The sequence below is a fragment of the Aulonocara sp. 'chitande type north' Nkhata Bay genome, linkage group LG17 (assembly GCF_057382095.1).
Source record: "Aulonocara sp. 'chitande type north' Nkhata Bay isolate Kocher_YH1m ecotype deep benthic linkage group LG17, A_spYH_male_GT1.1, whole genome shotgun sequence".
In the NCBI taxonomy this organism is placed as follows: Eukaryota; Metazoa; Chordata; class Actinopteri; order Cichliformes; family Cichlidae; genus Aulonocara; species Aulonocara sp. 'chitande type north' Nkhata Bay.
The window spans coordinates 39958636-39984120 of record NC_141360.1 but is presented as its reverse complement, the minus strand read 5'-3'; the positions used below and the strand labels follow the sequence as shown (position 1 = coordinate 39984120).

General features: G+C 41.9%; 1 protein-coding gene across 4 annotated transcripts in view; it reads left to right on the top strand.

The window, feature by feature from the left end:
* pde4ba (phosphodiesterase 4B, cAMP-specific a) overlaps positions 1-25485 on the top strand; it is a 229487-nt gene that overhangs the window by 188162 nt on the left and 15840 nt on the right. For all 4 annotated transcript variants that reach the window (XM_086270260.1, XM_086270259.1, XM_086270261.1 and 1 more), the window contains one exon: positions 21392-21504. In XM_086270260.1, coding sequence (XP_086126386.1) covers positions 21392-21504 — 113 coding nt within the window. The remainder of the gene's footprint in view (positions 1-21391; positions 21505-25485) is intronic.

Genomic DNA, 25485 nt, shown 5'->3' with positions numbered 1-25485 from the left:
GCAGTATGTTTGTATGTGTGCGTGTACAATATGTGTCTCTATTGACACTTATCGTGTCTAATGCTCTTAATGCTAGCCATGGCTGAAATCAGGACTCAAAAATATTTATTGACTTAGATTTTCTTTGACGCCGTAACGGATCCGACTTTGCAAACAGTAAAATGAAAATGTCCCAGCAATGTCCGTTTGAAGAAGCAAGAAGTAACAATACAGTAAACTTATCTACTACCTCTTGCAAAAATGGTACCATCATTATATGCCTGTTATATTGAGTTAAGGGTGTTATTGTAGAGCTTTTAATAACAGCTCAGTCTGATTATTACAATTGATGACCTGTGTCAGTGCCAGCTCCAGCAGTTAAGCAGGTTGTTTCCCCATCAATATTCCTCCTTATTCCACATCATTCCTTTTAAGGTTCATTTTGACCTTGGGTGCTAACAATCAAGGTCAAGGTCAAATACCTACCCAGCCTAGGTACTCATGTAACCGAGGTCTAGTATGTTGTGAAGTTTAAAGACAAACCATATACCGTATCTTTCGGACCATAAGGCGCATTAAGCAAAACAAGACAGATAAATCAAAACTTTACTCAACTCATTCTTCTTGCTTCCTCCACTTCCATACCATCGATTCATTAATGTTGAATTCTCTGGCAGCTGCTCTATTCCCATGTTGTTGCAGTATATTAATGACTAACCTCGTATTATGGATGGATTATCTCAGTTGTTCTCTTGACTGAAGTTTGGTCCGTTTACAGCATCCTGCCATGCGATTGCATTTGTCCCTAACCATCGGGAACCCTCATGTTAACTTTTATCAAGTGGAAAAAAGTTAGCGTTCATCCTCCAGCTTCACTGTGTTTATGCTATGCTAACATAGCTGTGTCGCTAGCAATCACGTAGCACATCATTATATAGCAGCTAGCCCAACTTCAGTAACCCTACAAACGTCACTGCTGTTTAGTTTTCTGTCTTCATTTATGTTGGAAGTGATAGCAGAGCTGTACGTTTGAATTTGTTAGAAATCTCTCAGTCAGAACATGCTATATCATGTTTAGGCGGAAACTAGCGAGCTAACTTCCTGCTAACTTCTAACTCCGTTAAATTTAATAAATTCTGTTTTCATGGATGCCTGGATATTAAACTTAATTGTTACACCTGGTAAAGCAGCCACGCTGATCATTTTATTAAAGATGAAAGAATTTAGACAGTTTTTAACGCTCAGTGATGCTGCAGTGTTCGATTAACTTTGGGACCTGAAGCGGAGTTTGGACCCGGATTCCTCCACGAGGCTCTTGACTACGGCAGCGTAATGCTCCAACAATCCAGTGCGGCTTCGTAGCTACCAAAGTCGTACTAAAACATTTTTTGACAGATTTTTGAGCGTGTAGCACATAAAATCAGTTCGAGACAGGTAAGCACAACCAGAATTCATACATAAGGCGCACCGGATTATAACGCACACTGACGATTTTTGTGAACATTTAAAGATTTTAAGTGCTCCTTATAGTGCAGAAAATATGGTAAGCTTTTTTTGATTTTCACATTTGGTGTGACCTTGACCTGATTTTCACCTAAATGAAATCAGCTCTACCTATTATTGGCCTCTACCACTAAATTTGTGGTACTTTGTTGTGGTAATTTTTAGACTGCTAACAAAAACACAAGCTGAACTGATTACATACTCCCTCCCTTTGGTGGGAGAAAAATAATAGTTTATATGGTTTGAAACACATATTGAAACACATATTATGTAAGAAGAAAAAATAAAGTTTCTTTATTTTGTAACTCTTTGCTGTTATTATTGTTCAACCCAGAACAAATAAAGTGGGAGGGTTAAATGTGACAAATAAGATTTCAATTACATTCCGTTCTGATGAAAATCAGACCACTTGAGTTTTGGGTTACATAACATAGTTTCCCTTTTAATATACTGTCAAAGTATATTGTGGATTCTGTAGTGATGACACTATACTAAAGATATTTTACTTGGCTTAAATTCTATTTGATATTTATTTTTAGATGGCCCAAAAACAAACAAACAAACAAACAAGCAAAATGAATATTCAGCTGCAACACACAGCAGGTAGGATCCCTGCAACAGCTTTACATTTTTCAAATTGCAAGTTTGATCATTTTGCAAAAGAATCACATACATTGTGCAAAATCAGTCTCTCAAATCCTAATAAAATATATAACATCTGCACAGACGTCATCCACTGATTCATGTTACTCAAGTTCATGTTACTCAAGAATTGCTACTTTGCTTTTCTAAGCCAGTAGTGACAGTGGCTCAAGTGGACACATTTCATTGGTTTTAGCACTCAGATTTACTTCGGCTCTTTTTACTTTATAACTTCACTCTTGTCTGCAGCTGGCTGATGGGCCAACAACAGCACAACGAAGAGTAACCCACAGACCGGCTGCACTGTGCTCTGCAGGTAGACAGGCTGTCCATGGACTGCCAACATGCTACCACCAGGGAACCATAATTTTCCCTTTAAACTGTTTTCATTGACAGTGGAGCATGCAGAGTAACCTGTGCAGACTTTGTGGAGAAAAAAAATGGTTGCTGTAGATTCAAATGAAATCTTTCATGTAATTTTTACAAACAGATGTCCCTGAGCAAGGGGCAAAATACCATCTAACTGCTACATGAGGTGTCTTTTCTTGCATTTTAAATGTGTATGCGTGACACATGGCAGCGAGGCTTGCGTCATTTTTTGGATCTAACCAAAAAATTCTCCCAAACCGATGATGAATGCCTCCTCCAAACAGTCATGTTTATTTACCCCGAATATCATTCGATTAAAAGCAGGTGTGTTTATTGTGGTGAAAACTGCACCTCGTGTGGAAAGGGGACAGTGTGATGCTCATTAAGGGCTTTGTGTTTTCGGGGGTGCTTGACCCAGGGTCATGTATTATCCTCTTCAGCTGTCCATTAAATGAAGACACCCTTGTATGTTTATACCCAAATGGACGCTTGTGTGTGGTGTGTTCCCTCTCACGAATTAGAGTTTTAAATCAAGACAATGATCCACTCGCAGCTGTGTCCTCAGTTAACGTCTCCAAGGGACATTGCTGCAAAGAGCAGGACTAATGCGACTGCAGCAGATTGCACTAAACAGTGAGTAAGAGTAACAGCACATCCCATGCTTGAAGAACTGACCTCTGAAAATCAGTTTTTTAGTTCACTAAATGCATATGACTAACATAACTGATGCTTGACTTAATTCTGTTAACTTTATGCTTTAAAGGCAGATTTAAAAAGAGCAAAAGTTAAAGAGTGCAGGTCTTTGTAACGTCCGATTATGCAAAGAAGGGATTTTACATTGCTGCTTTTAACTGTGGTTAATAAAACTGGACCATCTTGTGCCACAGCGTCATGGACACACTGTTCTTTTGTTGCAAGTTCCCGTCACTTCACTTTGAGATAAAAGCTGGCTGTTGTCATGCCAAATTCTGATGTGGTACACACCCGAGCAGTACTTGATGGATTTATTTCTCAGTAATATGAAATAGTCATTGCACTAAATTGCATGTCGCATTTTGGGATCTTCAATAAATCTGATTTGAATAATCCTGAAAAAAAAAAAAAGACTGACTTTGAGTATGTTTTCTGGTCAAAAAATTACTTTGGTGATGTCCAACTACTGTGTGCTAAAAGCAAAAGCTGAGCTGACATGTTCATACAGCTGCAAAAGTAAAATGGTGGTGTTTAAGGTGTCGACATAGATTGTATCTACAAGATAAAGCTACCATAATTCAGTTGAATTCAGTTTTATTTATATAACATCAAATACCCCAAGGCCCTTTGTGTTGTAAGGTAAAGACCCTTCAATGTTTGATAGAAAACCCCAACAGTCAAACACTCCCCTATGAGCAATCACTCGGTGACAGTGGGAAGGAAAAACTCCCTTGTGACAGGAAGAAACCTCTGGCAGAACCAGGCTCAGTGAGGGGCGGGGCCATCTGCTGTGACCAGTTGTCAAACCAGTGTCAACCATTGTAGATTTTGAAGCCTTGAATTTCGCATTTAGCAATTTAGCTGTTAGCTTCTTTTGATCTTAGGCGCATCCTTAGTTCACTGTGATTACGTGGGATGCTAGTTTTAGCACTTTACTGAAAGATGAACAAGATGACTGAGTTTGCATTCAAAGTTTGGGAGGGTCTATACAAAGTATTCTAATGGCTGTAAAAGCACATGTTTAATGATGTAGACTGAGGTGTCAAAACTGTCATGACTCGTGTTGTTGGTCACTGAGTCCGCCGCGCAGGAGAACGAGATTAAAAAACTCTGTACAAAGATGAAGTGAAAACGAGTGCGACCACTTTCTGTGCTTTTCGTGATTTATTTCTTCGTCTATGAATTTTTTTGCGGTTCTCCCGTTCCCGGCGAACTCCGCTATCACTTTAGGCCCATTCATCTACCGATCAACCTTCGGCAGTCGCTTACATCATCCGCTTGCAGCGACGTGCGGTCAGGACTGTAATTTTTTTTTAAACCCAAATGCAAAGATTGCATTTGGGTTTAGTTGTGGTCAAGAGAAGATTACTACGTTCTTTTATTTGATATTCAGAACTTCTGTGTAGCAGTAAATGGCAGACACAAATGTTCATGCAAACTTGGACTCTATGTAAAGCCTGTTTGTGCAAATATATGTTTGCATCTCTGCAGGTTTCAGAGTTGACTTTCTTTTCATGTAAGATTTGATTTTGACATTTCATAATGTTAATAAAGTTGTTTTTTTTTAATCCAAAAATGTACTTTACTAAGAAACTTCTGTACTTAAAACTAATAAAACTAAGTGCATTTGTCTGAGACTTTTGATGAAATTACAGCGTTATCTTGCCAATCAAGGCTGTTCCAGAAGGCAGTGAAAGACAGCCTTACAGTATTACATTGTTTTGCCTTTTAATAGGAGGATGTTTTTCATTAGTCTTGAACCGGCAAAATGAATGCGCAGTGGACTGCAGCGCATGCCGGAGAGAGAAAAAGAGATGGCAAGAGTCTTGGCGACTTTCCCTTTATTTCCATCTATCATAATCCTTCGGGTCAGCCACACAGCCTGTCCAAACATTTCTATCATCCTCTCCACTATGTGTCACACACAGACCCTGGAAACATGACTGGCATTCAGAAGAAGAGCGGGAACCCCAGCCCACTGTGAAACCACAACAGCCATCAAACTGTCCTCCTGATGCTGTTCTCTGCCAATAACACTGGCTCACTACTTTGAAATGTAATGTGTACACAAACCTTGGCTGCACTGAAAAAGGCACGTCCCACCGTGTGTGTGTTTACTGTTGCACCTTGATCAATAGTTGGTTAACGACCCTCTTAAGGGACAAATACCTGGGACTCGGCAACATTTGGTCTTAGAACTGAAGAAGCTTCTTAGATAAGAGTTGAAACGTCTTTGGGAAACTTGAAGAAGTCCAGTCGCTCCTTAGTTTATCATAACCTGGATGACTGAGAACCCACACAGGCATATTACTGAACCCTTGTTTGCCTCACCAGGTGAATTTGTGTGTGTACCTGTGTTTATGCTTTAGATGAGCCTGCCAACGCTGTGTGTGTATGTGCGACTGTGTGCACACTTTGTGACTGATGTGGGTAGCTGTACGTTTACTCTCAGAGAGGAGATGCGGAATATCACGACCCTCCGCCAAACCGCCCGCTCTCCTGCTCAGCTCAGATCTTACCGTTGTTTATGCGATCTGACTCTTGGAGACAAGGTGACGTCATCAATAATATTTTCTGCCAGGGCCTCTCATGTATCGTGCAGGCTACAGTAAGCGTTTGTCTGTGAATGCGTAAGGTTGCTGTAATACGAGTCCTCTTACTCACAACTTAGACCGTATCACCAGTATGCCAGTCGAGATAAAAGAAACTTGTTTGTACTTGTTATGGAGACCAACCTGAAGTGGTGCTTTTTTCTTCTGAGGAGGTTTTTGTATGCGTGTCCACACCAGGTTTATTTCACTTTTTTGTGTAATTTCCCCGTACGTACTTGTAAGCACAGCAATAAAAGAAAAAAAATTATTTAAGAAAAACCAGAGGTGAATCCTTGAGGCGATAATCATAAAAGGTTTGTTGGCTGTGTTTCTGCATCGCATCTGTGTCAGTGTTTTCAAGAAAATGTTTGTTTAGGGAGGGATAATAATCCGCCCACCAGACTGGTTTAAAATCATTAACCAGCTCTGTAAATGGATTTAATCCATACTGTACTATTTTTTTTTTTTTAAACCAATGTACTACATGTAAACATCTCATAGAAATCTATAGTAAATAAAGAACCTGAAACACAGGCGCAAGATGTTTGTCAGCTCGATTTGTGTGGCCAGAAAAAAAACTGGTTTTGACAATACTGTGATTGGTCGATAGAACTCAAGAAGACTTCAACCAAATACCAGAAACTTGGCACCAAAAATGTCACTACTGCTTCATGGGCGATTGGTAGAGGTTGTTGGCTGGCTGTGAAATCAGTTTCCAAAGCTCCAGTCACCCAAGCCTAGAGACCAAAGATCAGGAACCCCCTAAAAAATAAAACTTTTGAAAGCTGTCCAACTCTCTGACCACTCTCTAAGTTTGTGTGAGTGAGGCCTAACTTGTTTAAATTACCAAAATCACTCATTAAAGCAAACAGACTAACTAAGACTGAGACATTTAACCTGCAGCACCCGTGCTCTGTTGGGTAAAGTTGCATTTTTGTCATTAGAGTCTGGTGGTTTTGTTAAAAGCAACATAATGGGAAAATGCTGCACAATGGCAGTTGTACACTTCAGGTGGCCTCTGATTAACACCAGAGGCCACTTCTCATTGTTTGTGCATCTGTTATGTCACCTTGCCTGCCTCTGCAGCAAACAGGAATCTGGATGTTTACATGCCGAGGTGCCCTTTGGGAATACTCGGGCTAATATGTAAGATGAACATGTTATTTTTCCCCTCGAGTCATAGAGTTGGAAGTTAACTACAGCTCGCCGTGCTTGATTGATTTTCTGTTTACATACTTACAAGCTTTCAGTTGTTATTAACAGTCAATTTCGATCACATTATGGTCTTAAAGTATAATTCCAATTATACTTTCAGCTGAGAGGAGTCTCCGCGCAGCTTTCCAGGAAACCACATTTCGATATTTTAGAATCTTCCCCAAAGTAAACAAATGATCTGCCTGAAACAGCTGTTTCACTAACTGCATTAGAGGTCTCCATCCAGACAGACTCTTCAGCTGATCTTATCGCCATGCTGACCCATTGCATGGTGATTCTTCACATCGAAGAGCTGGCAGTCACATTTTATTTGGATATTTTTCGCTGATTAACAAATGTCGTACTCGTCCAACCTCGATGCCCTACAGGAAATTGTCCGTTAAATTCCTTCCAAAAATAATTTGTGGACTGTAGCCTAACAGAAGATCTTCTGTTTGGTAGAAGGTGTGCCACTGCAAACACGAAGGAATGATAACCACTCCCAGACAGAAAAAATAATTGAGGGAATTTTTAGTGTTTCTGTCTGCAGATGTACGTCGACTGAGATCACTCGTATACCGATTTCTTCCTTTGTAGTTGCAGGACAGTTGCATTAATTCTTCCGTATCCTGACAGCCCAGCTCTGATTTTCACCTTAAAATGAAGTGCTTTTCTGTCGTCTGCTCCCTTCCAGGAATTTGGTTCTCTGTGTTTTCTTTGTAGTGGGTGATTGATGGGTTGGCTGTTGCTGAGACTGTCAGAGATACGTAAATGGGGAAAGAGAAAGAAAGGTAGGGTGGGATGTTTTCTACACTGGAATTTTGTTGCATAACAGCTTAATTCCTTACCTCAGTTCGATGGAAAGAGTCTTTTATGACTCTGACGCTGCTGTACTTTGTGTGGCTTTGACCTCTAGGATGATGTTGCTGTTTGTCTGGGAGACTTTTATCAGTGGCGACAGACTTTTGCTGTCACTGTTTTTCCTGCATAGAGAAAATTTCTTTAACTTCTCAGTTAATTTTAAACCAACGCCAAAAGCCAATTTCAATCTTTTAATCACTGCCTTTTTTGTCCTTTTTAAACCAGTACCGCTAAGTGGGCCTTTATCGACTCAGTATGCATTTTTGTTGCTGAAATGGACATAAAACCCAAAGGTTTTTGAAAAATGGCTGGCTGACCCCTGAGGACCAGAGCTTGCCTCTCATTGTGAGATAAGGAAGTAAATAAAATGCTCTGTTGTGCTTTGTTCAGTGAGGTTGCTCCACTAAAACTGTCCTGGCGTGCAGCAACTTCCCCAGTGTGTAAATTGTTTACTAGGAAAAGCTTGTATTGTAGCACCATCCACTCTAAAGCATCCACTCTGAGCTAGCCAGTTTGTTTATGTCTGCACAAATAGAGAAGTGGGTTTTAGAGTTGTGTGGAGAACTAGTTCAAGTTACTGGTTTCAGTTTCTTCCAGGTGCGCTCAAACGATAAACTTTTGTTCTTTTTCTTTTTTGAAAGGAAAAGCCCTTCCATCCATCCATTTACGTCTTATCCAGTTCAGGGTAGTGGGAGCCTATCCCATGTCGTGGGGCGAGAGACGTGGTACTCTCTGAACAGGTCCCAGGTCGTATGGTAGGGTCAATTTAGGACTACCAGTTAACCTAACGTGCAAGACTTTGGAGTGTGGGAGGAAGCGGGAGTACCTGGAGAGAACCCACACAGCCACAGGGATCTTCCAGGTCCTTCCTACCGCGAGGCGACAGTGTTAGCCACTGCGCTGCCTCGGAACAGACAGCAACAGATGAATCAGTGCTCATGAATAAAACTGGTAACGGCTGAGATATGGAAGCAATTGCTGAAAGAAAATAATGCCATGTGCTATATGTGTGAGTTTATAAAACTAAAGTTTGGTGACTATTCTGTAGGGTTGTTTCATATCTTCTGAACAAAAGCAAATACAACACAAATCAAGTTAATCAACTCGTAAAGTACCAAATGTTTTCTTTAAAGCATCGTACGCGTCTATAAATGGACCTTGCTTGGGTTGTTTTTGTGTGTCAACAGTTATGTTATTGCATATTAGCTATGGAAAGGTACCCACTGATGCCTTTTCCAGCCTTAGGTCACATTTCACCATCCTCCAACTCACGGACTCTCGAGTATCAGTCAAGTGACCTAAGAGGGTTAAAGAGGTTTCCACACACAGTGACTGACACAGAATAAGTGGCACCGCTTTCTAGTTATTAATAGCTTACTGGACAGTTAAAAAAAAAAAAATTAAAACAAACACTAGTAATCACTTTGTATTCACTCTGTAGCTGCAAATACATTTTAAAAGCCTGACACAGGCTTCTGTTGTGGTGGTGAGCTCATGGTTTAATTGCAAGTAATCCCAGTGTTAAAATGTGGCCGGGCCTGGTCTCCACTTTACAAGTCTCCAGTGTCATAAACAAGCTGCTGTGCCAAGTATTTACCCTACTCAAAGCTCTCTATACACGCTGGCGCTGGGTTCGCGGGGCTCCCAGCCAAGGGAGATCCAGAGCTCAGTTTTAGGAAAAGACCCACTTGACTGTATGTTTATGAGTGTGTATTCTTCTACACGAGGCCTATTTTAGGTTTGATTCTCCTTCTTAGTGTGCGTAGTTTAATTCTTGATTTTGTTAATATTTCATTGCGGTGTTTTAACTTTCTTGGCTTAAAAACGGCAGATCTGCCAGGTTGCAGTTAGGTTGCAGTTTCCTAGTTGTAAACAGACGGATGATTTCCAGTCCTTGCAGTAAGACTGGATGAACAAACTCGACACCAACCAGAAAAGCAAAGGCCACAAATTGCTAACGCTAGAGTTTTATACATAGTAGAGATTAAAAAAGTCATTGATGTAACTCAACTTCCTGTCTACCTACGCTGCAAGCCCCCCAAAAATATCCTTCCTGTCAGAGAAGTTGCATTGCTGCACAGGAAGCACCACATAATGAACTAGAAACCATGTAAAGTAATGTTATGTGCAGTTAGCTATTAGATTCAAGGGGATGGTCATTACTGGATTTTGGGATTAGCTTTGAGCTTCTATTTTAAAGCATGACGTTACATTGCTGTTAAATTCCCATTTTTATTCTTTTCCTTTTATTTTGATTAGAGAGGAAATTTGACTCACAGCAAAGATCCTGTGCTGGATTCAACTCGCGGGACTTTTGAGGAGGATTTCACATTTTGGATTGTTTTGTTTTGGGGGGTTTTCAGTCTGTCTGTGGTCATCATCCTGGCCCCCCGTTCAGTTATGTCATCCTCACTTATCTAACAATACAAGCCATGATGTCATTAAAACTCTGAAAAACAATCCTTAAACATCTGGTGGGAGCAAACAGTCTGAGTCTTCACAAGTGTCATTAAGTTAGTCAGGAGCCATAAATATTTCAACCTTTTTCCTCGTTTACACCTTAATTGGTTTGAATGCTACTCTTTTGTTTGTTTTTCTGTCCTTGTTTCATTACCTTATTTTACAGCGCGTATATAGTGGCTGTAGGCCTGCTGTACGTCACATACATACACCACTTCACACAAAAAGCGGTGTCACTTCCCTCTTTCGGTAAAAGACAAACATCCTTCATAGAAAGGGGTTTAATTAATTTCAGTTTTCTTTTCTTCTTCCTCTTTAACCTATAAAAACCGTACAAAAACACTTGCAGTTCTCCCTAATAGGATTTATTTTCCCCTCAAACCAATTAAAGTTTCAAAAGTCTCCTTTGAAGTAATATTACGCTCTCCGTGAACAAATTTACATTTCATTTCCAAAGATGTATCAATCTGTCACTTTTGGCTTTGTGAGCATTGAAGGCCGAGTAAATGAACACCATGTGGTTTGATGCTGTTTGAGCGCAGCCGTGACTCCGCTCCAGTTGTTGTTTGGATGTTGTGTTTTACCGGAGTCCTGTTCCGCTTCGGGTTTTATCTGCAGCCTGCCACAGAGAGAGAGAGAGCAGGTTCAGAAAGCTGGAAGCATGCACTCTGCAAGTATTTGAATTATGCCATTGACGTCAGCACAGTCATAAAGTAGACGGGTGCCCTTCCCCTGAAGTATTCCCTTGCCAGCAGGCCTGTTCAGCTCTGTGCAGATGGATTCAAACGCTCTCTGCTTCACAGACAGAGCCTTTTGTTTGGGTATTTGGGAAGCTTTTTGCACTCCCCCCAACCTGACCTGCCAGAAAAACACCACAGCTACTGCGTCCTCTTTGTGGAGCAGCGCAGGAAGCCAGCTTTTTTTAAAAAAAAGTCAATGATTAAACAGCCCGCTTTAATAAAAAGCCACCTGATTTTTACCAACAAAGAGAAAAAAACAAGAAAAGCATGCTTTTGCTTATCATTTCTCTGAAACGATTAACCTATTTTTTTTTTTCTTCCCCCCAAATCCATGTATCTTTTTCGAAACTGCTCTTCAGTTGCACCGTGAATGCCGCGTGACTATTTCGCTGTTACTCGGGGAGGGAGTCGTATTTAATCTTGATTCAATCAGGAAGTCTTACTTAGCCAGTTTGGATGAACACAATCAATCTTGTCTTGCGTGCTCACCGCTGCCAACAGTCTTTATTGGTTCAATTTGATTTTGTAATGTGGTCTGGGAGGCGCACATAAACACACACGGGCTGGCCCGAAGTGACACACAAGGCATGCTTACCCATCATAAGTAGGCATGCTGTTTGAGGTTATTTGAGGTTTGCTTCAGCTGGTCTTCATATGTTTCTTGAGCCTTCGTTGCACGCAAAGCCCTTCATTGCAGAACCCTTCTGGTGCCTTTCCTGCCCCGCTCGTTAACTCGACTTTATCCCGACCCGGACCAGCCAGAATTGGCTCCGTTTCACGGCTTGCACGCTAAATACAGCCAAAATAATGTTAATGAGACAGTCATGTTTGTCTTGACAACAGTTCAACAACAGCTGGAAAAGTCTCCGGACTAAAATGATTTCTCGCTTGGCCTCAGTAGAATGTTTTTCAGGTCCTGACGCCAAGAAACAGAAGAAGCGTGACATGTGAAGAGAGCCTGTCTAGCTGCAGTGCACATCACCTTGGTGAGGCTGTTTACGGCCCCATTATTTGAAATAAGACCCTCAGGAGTGATATGAGGCCTGGGATGGAGCACGTGGAAGCGGTCCGTATTTTCTGACATGTTCAAGCCGTCAAAATACAAATAACACTAATCGTTTATGACAAAACGAATTACTCCAATTTGTCACCTGAAATGTATTTTCACATGTAGCTCTTCTGACGTGACACTAAATCTAGCAGCAGTAAATGGTAAATGGCCTGTATTTATATAGCGCTTTACTAGTCCCTAAGGACCCCAAAGCGCTTTACATATCCAGTCATCCACCCATTCACGCACACATTCACACACTGGTGATGGCAGCTACATTGTAGCCACAGCCACCCTGGGGCGCACTGACAGAGGCGAGGCTGCCGGACACTGGCGCCACCGGGCCCTCTGACCACCACCAGTAGGCAACGGGTGAAGTGTCTTGCCCAAGGACACAACGACCGAGACTGTCCAAGCCGGGGCTCGAACCGGCAACCTTCCGATTACAAGGCAAACTCCCAACTCTTGAGCCACGATCGCCCCACCAGTAATGCATCTCCTGGTAGAGTCTGAAGCTCCCCTCCTGGAAACCCTTTGATTTCTGACTTGCCTTCTTAAATTAGTAGTAAGTACTTTACAGTAGTAAAGCTGTCTATGAGCATTTATTTAAAAATAAAACAATAATTGTGATTACTGAGCATGCACTTTGTTGCTTTTGTGATTTGAAACCCACTCGAGGAACATGCCAGGTCACTGTATTAGCACAGAAAAAAAAACGCTCCCAGTTAACCATGGCTATTGTGTCCCAGTTTGTTTGGTTACTTGTCATTTAAAGCGATAGTCTAATATGCTAAAATAAGTTAATTGACTTTAGTACTAAATCCAAAAGAAAGAAGGGAGAGAAGGGCAAATATGATATCATTAAAAAGTAGCTGGTTAGCTTCCCTAGAAATTAACAGAAAGTAACAAAAAGGCAAATGAATGTGTGTATATTTATATGAATATGACTTTATATGACTTTTCTTTTATTGAAGCTTCAGCCTGTGACAAAAGCTAATGTGGAGCCCCTACCCCTGCAGTGTTTGCAAAAATAATATCGTGACTGATCTCATTTCTGAATCGCATGTTACAGCTATGAACACAACTTTAAATGCACCGCAGTTTAATCACACAAGTAACACTAAAGGAACCAAGCTGAGCAGGAACCACATCATAATGGGCACTGCAGTAACATAATAAATAATAAATAACACAGTAGGAGGTTTGGGGTGACAGGGTCTCATCGGAGACAATTCACTGAGTAATATATGAACGATGAGTGATGAAGGCTTCTTCCTGCAGCCTATACACACTATATTCTGCTTCTGTTTCCACTTTGAGTGGAAAAGTGGGGAGGGACAGCTACAGGCACCTGTTGAAAACTAGCAGAGATGTAGGATTCTTTCTTTTTTTGATGAAGTTTAACAAACTGATGGTATTTTTTATCTAAACCTGCACAAAAACAGCTCTTTAGTGGGAAGATGCTTCTCTATGCAATGCACACGCTTTACACTGAGTCAAAGAGGGGCTACTGGGCTGGACCCAAGATCACGTAAACAAGAATCAAGGAAAAAGAGTAGCTTTATCTCTACTGCAGTCAGATATTTGAAATAGGGAAAAAAAGCAGAACACTGTGATTGACCACGTGTCAGCCACGCCCTCAGGAAGTGAGAAGTGAGTAAATCTGTTGGTGTCAAATCAGTCTGGAGGTGTTTTAGAGAGCAGGGTCTTTCAGGACCACCAACAGCTGCTCTATACCCAACACTTCTCATAATCCCTGAATTCAGATGCACCACTTACACCTTTTAATTCTAAGTCTGGAAGCTTCTCTGGAACTTAAAAAGGAGAATAAAGCAGCAGCAGCATCGACACTGACAGAAGTCTGGCTGAGCGGGGTCCCACGGCTCCTCTGATCCATGCAAATCAACCTGAGGGCCAAAGGCCAGTCAGCATGACAATGAGGCTCATTCAGTCTAGTCAGTGCTGTTGCTTTCAATGCAGGAGTTCACCCCAGGTAATACAGACAAAGCCCGGTCTGTGTGCATTTTTTTGGTGGGCATACCCAAGTTTTGGATATATAGAAATGTTAGAAACTGTTGTGAGATGAAGAGAGTGCGTGAGCATGCAGCTCAAGGACAAGACTGTTTACGCTCACAGGTCCTCAGAGCCGAGCTGACAATAAGGCCAAACACACAGCTTCAATGACGTCTGTCTTTTTATCAGCGGGAGAGATACAGATTCGAAACTGTGAAGGTTTTTACATCAGAAAGTGACGAGCGGTCAGATAAGAGGGATACTGTTTGTACGACAAGGCACCTCAGGTCTCAGCGAACCTTCAGACCGTGCCGTGTCAGACTGTCCCTGAGCTCGTTTCACTCCTCACCGTGTACTCCTCACATTCATCTCCTACGTGCGTAAATCACTCCGTGTCGCTGCGAACAATGTGCACGTGACGGAGGCAGAGAAACCTCAGACTTGTGGGTGATTCAGTTTGGAGCAAAGGCCCGTTTGGACTGGTTTCTGGGTTAATGTTACTGTAACTGAAGTTTTAGCCACATAAAATCTTAACACTTGCATGCAAAGATAAAACAAAGTTACTGTCTGGATTAGACTTCGCATAATGGAAGAATGAATTCACTGCAACAGAACTTCTGAAAGAGGCCCGGCCGTCTTCAAAACAATCTTTGAAATTAGGTCACATACCAGTAATACGAATAAATACATGAATGAATGTTCCAGTCACACAGTTCTCATTCCAGTCTTTGTTTTTAGACGGTAACAGCAGCGTAGACACAGAATTTGATTAGCTCTTTCTGCTGTCGTTCCTACGATTCAGCGTGGTCTCTGCTGTAACCGTCCAGCCTTTATGGGGCAGAGTCATCGTTTTGTGCGTTGCTTTTCTTTTCTATCCGGTCGTTCAGTCTGACGTCACTAGCTGTGTCTGGACCTAAACTCCGCTGCAGGTCCATATATCAAACGATCACTATGGCATTACTGAGAGTTGAAAAACTGTCTAAAGTCTTTCATCTTTAATAAAATGATCAGCGTTCTGCTCTACCAGGTGTAACAATTGAGTTTAACATCCAGGCATCCATGAAAACGGAATTTATGACATTTAACGGAGTTAGAAGTTAGCAGGGAGTTAGCTCGCTAGCTTCTATCTAAATACAATATAGCATGTCCTGACTGCGGGGTTTTGGAAACAAATTCAAACGTACAGCTCTGTTATCACTTCCAGCATAAATGAAGACAGAAAACTAAACAGCAGTGACGTTTGTAGGGTCACTGAAGTTTGGCTAGCTGGTATATAATGATGTGCTACGTGACCACTAGCGACACAGCTATGTTAGCATAATATAAACAAGCTAACTTTTTTTCACTCGATAAAAGTTAACGTGAGTGTTCTCGGTGGTCAGGAACAAATGTAATCGCATGGCAGGATGCTGTAAAAGGACCAAACTTCAGCCAGGAGAACAACTGAGATAATCCATCCACAATACGAGGTTAGTCATTCATATACTGCTGCATGGGCTGGGCTGTAGTTACATCCTAAGGTTTTAAAAACTGAGCTTAAATAAATGATTAGTGGTAATAAAAGCCGAGGGAGGTCAACAGTGATCACTGACTGTTTTAGGAGCTTTTTGAGATCAAATAGAAGAAAATACAAAACATTAAACATGTTAACAACACAAAAGCCATATTAAACGCAGACTACTTTAGACCCGGAAGTAGGATTCGTCGCGTCATCACTTAACGACCGGATTGTAAATCTCACAGAAATGTGTATAATGTGGGGAGGAATGTATAAGCAGGGGGGATTAGAGCCAGCAAGCTACAAAAATGGGGCCTAGCACTCAAACACGTACACGCTGTGTGGCCCAGTCAAAGCACCTTTGTTATGTTTTGTGGTTGTAAATGACTTTCAGTTTAAATGCAGGTAGAAGAGCCACAAGTCACACTGTTGCACTGAGCTGTACTCACATGCTGTGAAACAATAGGACCCCCGACCCTGCAAAAAATGCAAATCTAATGTTTACTTCCAGTGTGTTGCTACTTCCAATAATGTCTCATTTCATAGATTATTCCAGACTGGATTTGAACCTTCGCCACACAAATTCTGTTTACTAAAGTGAGAAACATTAAACACAGATAAAGAGACGCGCTTGCTATTTTGTTAGCAAGTGTAACAGCTGCATTCTTCTTTCCACCGACAGCCACGCACGCGAAAGCGCTGTTTCGCCATCTCCACCGCTGTGTTAGGGGAAGGCAGCAAATATAAAAGCTGGTAGCTTTGGCACGAGAGACATGGACGATTACAACACATCAGAATATTTAATCTGTGAATCAACATCCTAAATATGTCACAGTGCTGCTTCTGGAGGGTCACAACCACATAAAAAAGGAACCAGCACGTTTTACCAGCACTGCGTCCCTGAGCAATGAATTTACCAGCTTTGTCTCCAATATAACAGGATGGCTAGAGGTTTATTTTACCCTCCTATCCTTAATATCAAACAGCCGCAGGGTAAGGAAATGTCATCTACTGAAATATTACTCACATTCTGAGTCCCAGTAAATCAGATAAATGTTTGCTAATGAAATACGTAGCCATGATGTCATTTTGTCACTTCTCAGAACCCAGCTTAGAGAAATGTTTTGATCAAGAAATGTATCGAGGTTATGCAAGAAGGCCCCGAAACCACAAACTCCACCACCGCTCTTCGTCCTCCCCTTGACTTTTCAGATTTCTTGTCAATGACATTTCTGTGAATGTCAAGCCAAACTTGAGTTTGTAAGACCTCCAAATGCAGCGCTACCCCCCCCCCCCCACCTCAATGTACCATCTCTGGTCTTTGTTAGGAAGTGTTGTGTAACCGCACGGAGGGTTTCAGATCAACTCACTTTCTGGTAAAGCAGGAGATGAAGAAAGAGAGTGCCTCAGTCTCTCTCTTGCTTTTTTTCAGCCATTTACAAATCCGGCGCTGCTGCCAGTTGACCAGCGTCAAAGTTTGGCTTCTCTTTAAGTGCGTGTGTGGTCTGTTTACGCTGGTTCACTAGAAATGTGGGACGTCACCCTTCGAAACCTGAATGTTTACACGGTGAATTCTTGGTCAACGAAAAGCAGAAATTAGGATGGACTGAGCAGGTGTGGGGAGGGCTGGTCCTCAACTGACCCCTTTAGTCAGAGTGGGTTTTGTGTCCCAGCGTGTGTCAGTGCTTGCTCACAATTAAGCTAACAGTCTTCCACATAGATGCTGGCTGCTGATAATGCGCTGCAGCTGACATGCCCTGCTGCATCTACCTTTGCATCACGGGCAAACTATCTCTATGCCCATGGGAGGATGACAGATGCAGCTGTCGCTCACACACAGGCACAAACACAAACAGCTTTAACAGCTCCTGTCTGATGTCCTGTGGGCACAATGGTCCTTAAATAACCTCATTTGAGTGTGTGTGTGTGTGTGTGTGTGTGTGTGTGTGTGTGTGTGTGTGTGTGTGTGTGTGTGTTTGTGAAGAAATCTCCCATAAAATGTGGAGTAAATAAACCAACAAAATGTTATTCTTGTGGAGGAGGTGAGTGAATTTAAATTGATTTTATGGGGAAATCTGAAAAATTATGCTCTGAAATGCTAATAATCAAATAAAAGACAGATCTAAGAATTATAAAACATTTTGGAACCGGCGCTAAAATGCACGTGAAACAGGGAAAGGAAAAACAATCATTGAATTATGGATTGACACAGTAAGAGGAATGCTGGTAACATTAAAAAACAGCCCATGTGTTCTTTATTTGGATTTTATTTTCTGTTCCTTTTATTTCTCTTTATTTCATTCACTCTTGCCCTTTTCCTGCATTTTCTCGATTTTAATGTTACCTCGGGCTGCTGATTTCGCTGGATTTAGTGAAAAACAACTAAAAACTTTTCAATATTAAATTGAAACCGAGACAAACCCCCCCCCCCAACCTTTCCTGCCGGCTCCGCTTCTCTCAGATGGAAAGTACTTGCTTGTATGGCAGTGTGTGCGGTAACAAGACATCTTAGCCATCAAGTGTGCGTGTGTCACTGTGTTTGTGTGGCTGGACTGTACATATGTATTTTCCTGCCTGCCCCTGTGGGACAAACTGTAGGTCTGAGCACTGATCAGAAAGGTCCTTGTGTCGGGTGGAGGCGGTGGAAATCCCCTCTTGTATCGTTGTGTGTGTGTGTGTGTGTGTGTGTGTGTGTGTGTGTGTGTGTGTGTGTGTGTGTGTGTGTTTGGAGTACTGTTTCCCTCAGTCCACCCAAGGCCATAACTGGAGTACTTACTAATATATAGTGAGTGCACATGCCTCTACTCTTAATGTGTTTTCATTATCACCAGTTTTTCTCACCAATACTTTTTACCCATTATGACAAATCATATTTTAACCTTATACCAACACGTTTGTGATTTACTGCTTGTGTCTCATCCATCTAATTAGACCTGACTATAGGTGTAGACCTAAGATCCAGGTTCAAACTGACCTTTTTTTTTCTTTCTCATTATATCCTATATACTTATATTTACAGTGTTTAATACGTCTATTAGACCACCAAAATTAAAAGCATTGGTAATTAACCAAATTATATTTAATGTTTGTCTAATGGTTAGTCCACCAATGTGTACAGGCTGTTTAATTGAAATGATATTTGAAATGTAAAAAAAGTTGAAGTTTACAAAAAACAACAAACAAACCCTGAAAAACATAATAAGGCTTATTATTATTTGTATGTTGCACTTAATTACTTCTTGATTAATTTCTGACTTTTTTTTCCTTCCATATGTTCAGGAGAGAGAAATAAGGAGATGGATGAATGGATGATGGAGCGGTAGATGGATAAATGGATGGGTGGATGGATGGTTGGATGGATGGATGATGATGAATCAGTAGATGATGGATAGATGATGGCTGGGTAGACGGATGTATGTGTGGATGGATGGATAAATGATGGACGGATAGATGATGGATGGATGGGTAGAGGGATGGATGGATGATGGCTGGGTAGATGGATGGATAAATGGATGGATGGATGATGATGGCTGGGTAGATGATGGATGGATCGGTAGATGGATGAATGATGGAACTTTTCATATGAATTTAAAATAGGCAAAGCCAAATAGGAAGTGAAGTCATATTGCGGAAGCTGTGAACTTGTCTTGTTTTATGGTCGACTAGTCTTTTTTATTAGCTCGATTTCTATCTGAAGTAAAGTATTCTAAGCATCGGTGCTTATTTTTGATAGCTGTTGGAGCAATTTAAATATTTTTGACATAAAACTTAGAACCCGAGCCAAATATTTTAGTTCTTAGCAAATAAATCTTTAACAGGTGGTTAACTGGGTCCTTTGCTGGAGGAAAGACTGGTGATTTTGGCCTTGTTTTCCAGCAGGCCAGGGATCAAAGTAAAACCGTTATACAAGTGTTACAGTTCTGTGGCTCTGGCACCTGCCTCAAAACTTGGATTTAATACATGGAGACCTGCAGGTATTTGGCCTTATGGCTGGCTTTAGGGCCTGACTTGCTGAACTAGATCTTGAGACCCAGTTTTGTGTGTTTTGAAATCACGTCCTGAAAGTGATTTTTAGATCAATCCAGCCATGGCTGTTTCTCTCTGATGCAGCTTCATTTTCATTTTCACTCATCATTACTGCTACGACTTTGGACAAATGTTGAAATACCAGTCGAAAAACTTCTACTGTGGTTCTTGCTTTCTGAGCAGAGTTTAAAAGGTCAAAAGAAAAGACCGTTCCAGGGAAAGGGACCTTTCTACGCTCTTCAAAAACACAAACCACCTCAAAGATGTTGGAAATACTGGAGAGCAACATCTCAAATAAGTGTAAACCGTTTCAAGATCAGGCAGTTGTGGCATTAAACTAAACACACACACACAAACACACACACTCCCTCTTTTTCTTTCACTGCCCTCATCAGAGTGAGGGAAGGCTGTGGGCAAAGTGCCAGGTGCCTCTCATGTTTGGGAGAGCAAACAGGCTCGTGTCTTTGATGGCGAGGAGATCAGAGCGGGGGACGCATTCTACGTGGCCGCGCTAAGGTCGCCGCAGTGCACACCCTGCTGCCATGTTGTGCTCCGCAGCTAGGCGACCCGGAGTATACACAGTGAGTGGGAGAAGAGTGTGTTTGTGTGTGTGTGTTGGTTCAACTCCACCAACCAACTCATCGCACACTCGCCTTTGCTTTCCAAGACACACTCACTCCAACTCTGACGTACAGTTTGCAGTTGTCTGAAAAATGGTTAAACCACAGGAACAGGGTCGGAGCAGTGACTCCCAGGCCAAGCAGGAATCTCTCAGCAGTGGTGACAGCACAAACCTTGCCTTGACTTTCTCTGTCTGTCATCATAATCCCTCTCTGGACCAACTTCATGTGTGCTTTGTAGATGTTTTTGTTCTTTACTCAAGATTTCTTTTATTATAATCCTTCTGCTTTATTTGACCAACATATTTAAAAAGAAAAGAAATAAAAACAACCTAAATGGTAACAGCACAACAGCATTAGAAATGTCACTGCATTTCTGGTAAACGTAACGCCAGTGCCAGTTCCTGTCATTTTATATCTAGGGCGCATTTTCTGACTGCTGTGGTTGGACCTTCAGCCTTCTTCTTACGTCCTAGAAAGCAACAGTGACACATGTTTTGCAGCAGTTGTTATCATTTTTTTTTATGACTAAATGAGTGATTAAAAACATCCTGCGTCAGAAATGATGGGCTCATCACGAAGACGTGTCCGATGCCACCGTCTGTTGTCGATGATCAAAAATAAAATAATTAGTGTGATTAAATATTTCTTAATCGGTGGCAACTTTACCAGTTAAGTCAATGCATGTTTTTAATGGTACAACATGTGCGCCTCTGCATGTGTGTTTAGGTTTCGAGGTGTCTGTTTCCTGTGAGATGGGGTAAAGTTTGTTTGTGAGGTGGGGGTATCTAGTTTCCTGTAATAGGGCGGTTGACTTTATGTAAATAAGCTGAGGGCCTCAGATTGGGAGATGACGTTTGGGGGGTTGGGGACTCACACAGACAAGTCGAGTGTGTGACAGAACGAGGTCAGGTCCTGGCTTTCTCTCGATTCCACTGACAGCTGCGAGTCCCAGCAGCTAAAAAACCTCCTCATGACGAAGGGGCGCTACAACCGTGTCCCACCTCTAGCAGTCCCCCCTCCTCAGCAGCAGGAACCCTGAGCGAGACCCGTGGGTGGACGGTCCCTGGGAGTGGCTGGGCAGCGTTCGGGCTCCATGTGCTCTGTCTGTTCTGACTGCGTGTCTCTGTGTGCCGGCTGTTTGTTGACAGATGACGCGTACCAGAAACTGGCCATGGAGACAATGGAGGAGTTGGAGTGGTGTTTGGACCAGCTGGAGACCATCCAGACCTACCGCTCTGTCAGCGACATGGCCTCCACCAAGGTATGAGAGGCTGCACCTTTCACTGTTTGCTGTTATTGTGTTTCATCATAATGGGGGCAGTTTTGTGCCATCACACTTGTATTTCGAGCAGATAAATCCAAGTCCATGTGTTGCAAGTGTTTATACAAAAAAAGGGCTCCGCTTTTTAGGGGAGCTCTCAAATCTGACTAGCAAGGGAATCTGCAGGAAGCATTAATCCTTCAGCATAATAAACACATGAAGGGCGGTATACAAAATCCAAAGATGCTACTGCTGAACTTAGCATGACCCATCAAAGTAAACAGCGTTAAAAGTTTGAACATAAACAGAACAGTAATGAGGAGGAGATTGGTTTGGCAGAGGGGGCTGAGATGAGTGCTGATTGGATTAAAAGGCCACCAGCTCACTTATATGTCCTATTTATCATCAGATTTGTTTTCCTGAGCAAACATAAAACTCTCCTTGTTGAAAAGATGGTCTAACGAGCAGGTGTGTGTTTTTTCTTGACCGGCTGTGGCTCTCTTTCCATCTTAGCTGACTAACTTTTCCACTGTCCGCTGATTATTCTGTTTCTTCTGTGTCACCGATTGCGTGTCATGTGCAGTGAAGTTCAATGCCTGGTTTTTATGTGAAGAGACAGGAAGTTGAAACAATGGTACTGAACCACATTCAGCTTAATAATCACTTGTTGTATTGCGCTTCCTGTGCTCGTGTCACTGGATTCTCGACATGATATCTAAGAATTATTAGGTGGCATCCATGACTGTGTGAGTCATGGTAAGTTTGCTCACTTACAAAGAAATGGCTGTATCATTTTCATGGAAAGAGACAGACATACAAGCAAAACACGACTTACTATTTGGTGGTGGACGAACCCTTGTTGGGGTAAGACGTTTCTTTTTGTTGGTCACCAAGTTTGCAAAGATTTCACGAGGGGTTTTGGCCCACTCCTCTTTACAGAAACTCTCTGAATCCTTTAGGTGTTGTGGCTGCCGTTTGGCAACTCGAAGCTTCAGCTTCCTCCACAGATTTTCTAAAAGACTGAGGTCTGAGGCTAGGCCACTCCATGACCTTAATGTGCTTCTTCCTTTCCACTCCTTTGTTAGCACACCCCGTGTGGCAAGATACTGAAAGGAGCTCCAGATTGAGCAGTTTGGTCATTTTATACTTCTTCCATTTCTGAATAATGAAAGCTCATCAAACGTTTTGTACCTCAGTTCCAGTCTTGAGCATATCTAAGGCTTTGCCTCTGACCATGTCCTTGGTGGTGGCGAGGTTCGAATGGAAGAAACTGGTTCTGGTTCTATAAACATGCGTTGAGATGAATGATTGATCCTAATCTGTACACATGGGCACGCAGCCAATCTGTGGGAGTCCGAATCCTAGCTGGGTGGTAGGGGATAAAATATTTATTTCACTCACTAACATGCAAATCAATTTAAAACTTTTATGTAATGTATTTTCTCTGGATTTTTGGTTGATATTTTTTGCTTCTCTCCATTAAAACGATACTACCATAAAAATTAGAGACTGTTCGTTTCTTTGGAAACTTACAAATTCAGCAGGGGATCAAAAAATTATTACTCGGTCTATAATTTATTTCTCTGTCATTAGAATCTCTGCTGCTATTACCTTAAGGGCTGTAATACAAAACACATGGTCTCATAATTGCCTCCTTTTGGCCTTTGCATTCAGATGATGTCATGGATATCAAAGCACGGTTTCCCCGTTACGACAAGGTTTTACATCTATTCAGTTTTGTACTTTAAGAATTCATCATTCAGAGAAAATGATCAGACCTCGCCTGCGGCTTGAAGTCTGTTTTTAAAATGGTTGTCGATAGAGATAATGTGGTTGGCCGCCGGACACCAAAGTAAATATGTCTGTGGGATTTAAAGGTAGGAAGAGTTCATGAGTCACTGGATATATGGCCATCACTGTTAGAGATCTAACCTGGGCAGTTTTATACCGTAGACTGCCACAGAGATCGGCCACTTGGAGGAAGCTAGATATTTACATTTTTTGGTCTTTTGTTTAAGTCCAAACCACAGAAAGCTGCTGTGTGTGCGATGAGTGTAACTTAGCCTGAAAAACCCTGTCATGTAAACATGTGAATCAAGAGGAAAGCTTATTATTTCTCATGAAAACTGGACAACAGGATGCGAGTGATCCAGCAGTGGGTCAAACACAATGAACTAGAGAGGAAGACAAAGAACGTGTGTGTGTGTGTGTGTGTGTGTGTGTGTGTGTGTGTGTGTGTGTGTGTGTGTGTGTGTGTGTGTGTGTGTTTAAGGGATCCTCGCAGACCCCTGGGCAGAGTTACTCTCTCTTCCTGTCTCCTTCCTGATCTCCTGCTGCTCTCTCTATATGACAATAGCCATCCCAACATACCCATTTGGACGGTTAATGGCCGTGTTTATTTATCCTATTGCTGCCGTCACACATCCAGCACTGACAGTAAGCAGGAGCGGTTTCACTTAGGTTGACAGAATCACTGCAGAACTACTGGAACAACTATTCAAACAGTCATTTAGACATGAAAGCAGGGGTGACAGACCAAACACAGAAGACAGGCAGAGTGCAGAGGAAGTCGGAGCATCCATGCTTGTACAAACGTTCTTTAAAGAAGCTGTTGGTTTGCATCACTCCTCAGCTGCGTTTCAGTTTAGCCTGAAATCAAGACTGTAACTGTAGGACTTTTGCAATCGTAGAAAACTTTTTTTGGATCGAGACGAACGTTATCTGTAGGTGATGATTGAATACAGGAACTTCACCAACTTGAAAGATTCCCAAATATCCCAATAAGGGAAAAACGAAGGAATGGTTTTGCGCTGCTTTTTCCAGAAAACATTACACCTACCCCTCGGTCTGCCAAGATCATCAGACTGTAACACAATGGAAAGCTGACAGCACTTCCACTTGAGCAGATGGATGTAAACTGACAGGTGTGGCCATTTATCGTTGGTCAAACGAAAGAAAAGTAGCTCTCTAAATTGTACTTTCTTATTTTTAATCAGTTCATACTGAACTGTATTTCTTCTTTAAATGTGGAGTCTCCGCTGCGGTCCACAGCGCAGCGTATCAAGTGGCACAATGTGCTTATTATGCATTATGACCCTCTCACAGATGTGACTTTGGCAAGTGGGTGAATGTGCCCCGACACGTAACCGTATGTGCACAAGATGCTGATAAGGAGTCGCCCATCGAACATGTGCCGCATGTATACATGCCTGTGTCTACGTGAGTGTGCGTGCAGCTGGGTGTCCGTACCCACAGTAGGCTAATCCCCTCATATCTCGGCAGTCTTGTTTTTACAGTAAACTAAAACATTGCACAACTGCAGACCCTTTGTCAACTTGGCCGTTACACCCAACGCGGCTTTGTTAGCAAGAACATACCGATCGGCTCATATGACCCCCGCAACTTCCTATTGTATTTAGGATGGTGGAAAAACTGTTATCCAAGCTGTGGCAGAGTATGAAACATGAGCACAGGGGAGGTGAAACGCAAGAAGATGCGATCGTACCTCCAAGGTGAAGTGCAGGCAGGGGCTGATGCTGAGCACTTACAGTACGTGACTGTCCCCTCTGTTATGTATGGTTGACATAGACGGGTCAAAGTCTGTTGTGAGTTGGAATATGCTCCTTCCAGCACTGCAGACTCTCTGTTGTGTGAAAATACAGCTTAAGCATCTAATGTCTGCTTGATTATAATCAGTTCTTTTTGTCAATATGGGGCTCAAGATCATTTAACAGAGTTACTCACAGATTTAAAAGAAAACTTAAAAAGAAAATCAGATTTAGTAAACTTGAAAAAAGATGAAACAACTGTTTTTTTTAATCATGCGGATTTCACTGAACTTTGGGAAGTGAAGAGAAGATAAAGATTTTATCCCAATTCTGCATGAGCCAAAATTATAATTGAAATGGAAGTTTATAATTGACTGCACTCATTTGCGAAACGTGATGAATTTGCTACCAAAAAAGAAACAACTGGTTCCTG